General features: G+C 51.4%; 1 protein-coding gene across 1 annotated transcript in view; it reads left to right on the top strand.

Moving 5' to 3' along the window:
- The window catches only part of ARHGEF39 (Rho guanine nucleotide exchange factor (GEF) 39), a 15,490-nt gene extending 14,041 nt beyond the window's left edge, over positions 1 to 1,449 (top strand). The window contains exons 8-9 of the mRNA XM_010008741.1: positions 1 to 102; positions 1,357 to 1,449. The exon at positions 1 to 102 is cut by the window's left edge and continues 7 nt beyond it. Coding sequence (XP_010007043.1) covers positions 1 to 102; positions 1,357 to 1,449 — 195 coding nt within the window. The remainder of the gene's footprint in view (positions 103 to 1,356) is intronic.

Here is a 1,449-nt window from a genome sequence, read left to right as displayed (position 1 = left end):
CTGAACTCGAAGAAGCTGGCCTGTCAGGCTATCTACCCACTTCACCAGTGTGTGGTGGACAAAGTGTTCGGCCACACGCAGAGCAAGGGAGGGCTCCTCAGTGTAAGTGTTCCTGCATCTGCCTGGCAGAGCCATCAGTGGGGTCAGAGCTGTGAAGCAGGTCTCAAGCCCTTACAGTAGCAGCAGGACTGAGACCGTGACAGCAGTGACACAGAATCACAGAGTGGTTGGGATTAGAAGGGACCTCTAGAGATCATCTAGACCAACCCCCTGCTAGAGCAGGATCCCCTAGAGCAGATCGCACAGGAACATGTCCACATGGGTCTTTAATGTCTCCAGAGTTGGTGACTCCACAGCCTTCCTGGGCAGCCTGTACCAGTTTGTGACAGTTACCCCTTGTTCAGTCACCAGACACCACTGAGAACAGTCTGACCCCATCTCCTGACACCTGCCCTGTAGATTTTTATAAGCACTGATGAGATGCCGCCTCAGCCTCCTTTTCTCCAAGCTGAACAGCCCCAGCTCTCCCAGCCTTTGCTCATAGGGCAGATGCTCCAGTCCCTTCATCATCTTAGTGGCCTGTGCTGGACTCTCTCCCATAGTTCCTTGTCCTTCTTGAACTGGGGAGCCCAGAACTGCAATGAACCAGTCTGAGTCAGGGCAGTTATGCTCGTTTTTGGTGATGTAATTTTCCCTTCATGATGTAGGCCCTCCTGAGCACTCTGAGGCACAGGCTGCTGAGTGGTTCTCTTAGCACAGGTGAGGAGAGGCCAGTAAGATTGACATGCCCTCATGCCATCAGAGCCACGTGTCTGGGGGGACAGCCCCATGGGCATGTGACACTGAACACACAGCATTGCATCGTGGACTGAAACTCAAATGATGTGAGATGGGGGGGATGATCACAACGGATGTTGCTCATGCGTCTAATTCCCTGAGGGTCTTTGGCTTGGACTGATGGCTGAGATAGGGGTTTCAAGTTTGGTCTTCTGAAGTTGTAGCACCTTGAGCTATGATCTGTAGGTGGTGGTGCAGGGTAGCTGGGAATAAGGGAAAAAAAACTAAATCAAGAACTGCTGAAAACTGCAGTTGCCCACTTCCAAACACCCTGTTAAGTCTTAAGTGAATGGTCATCTGTGGCTGGAAGGAGTGGACAAATCTGGCAGTTGCTCTGTACTGTCCAGCCTCTGGTACCTCCCAGTACCAGTGCAATTTTTATTCTGTTTGGGAAAGAAAATGGTGGCAATCAGCATGCAGGGTGGAGCTGAGCTCAGTGGTGGTGGCTGTCCTTTTACCAGAGTTGCTACCTTGGCAAGGAATGTCACAGAGCAGCAGCAGATTCTGTTTGCCTTTCAGCTTTCCTTCCCACACAAGACACTGCTGCTGATGTCCAGCAACCAAGAGGATATTAATGACTGGTACCAGAGTCTCAGAGCTGCAGTCAGGTAG

Source organism: Chaetura pelagica, unplaced genomic scaffold (genome assembly GCF_000747805.2).
Source record: "Chaetura pelagica isolate M959 unplaced genomic scaffold, ChaPel_1.0 scaffold31, whole genome shotgun sequence".
Taxonomy (NCBI): Eukaryota; Metazoa; Chordata; class Aves; order Apodiformes; family Apodidae; genus Chaetura; species Chaetura pelagica.
The sequence above is the reverse complement of the archived record's forward strand: the minus strand, read 5'-3'. Positions and strand labels throughout refer to the sequence as shown.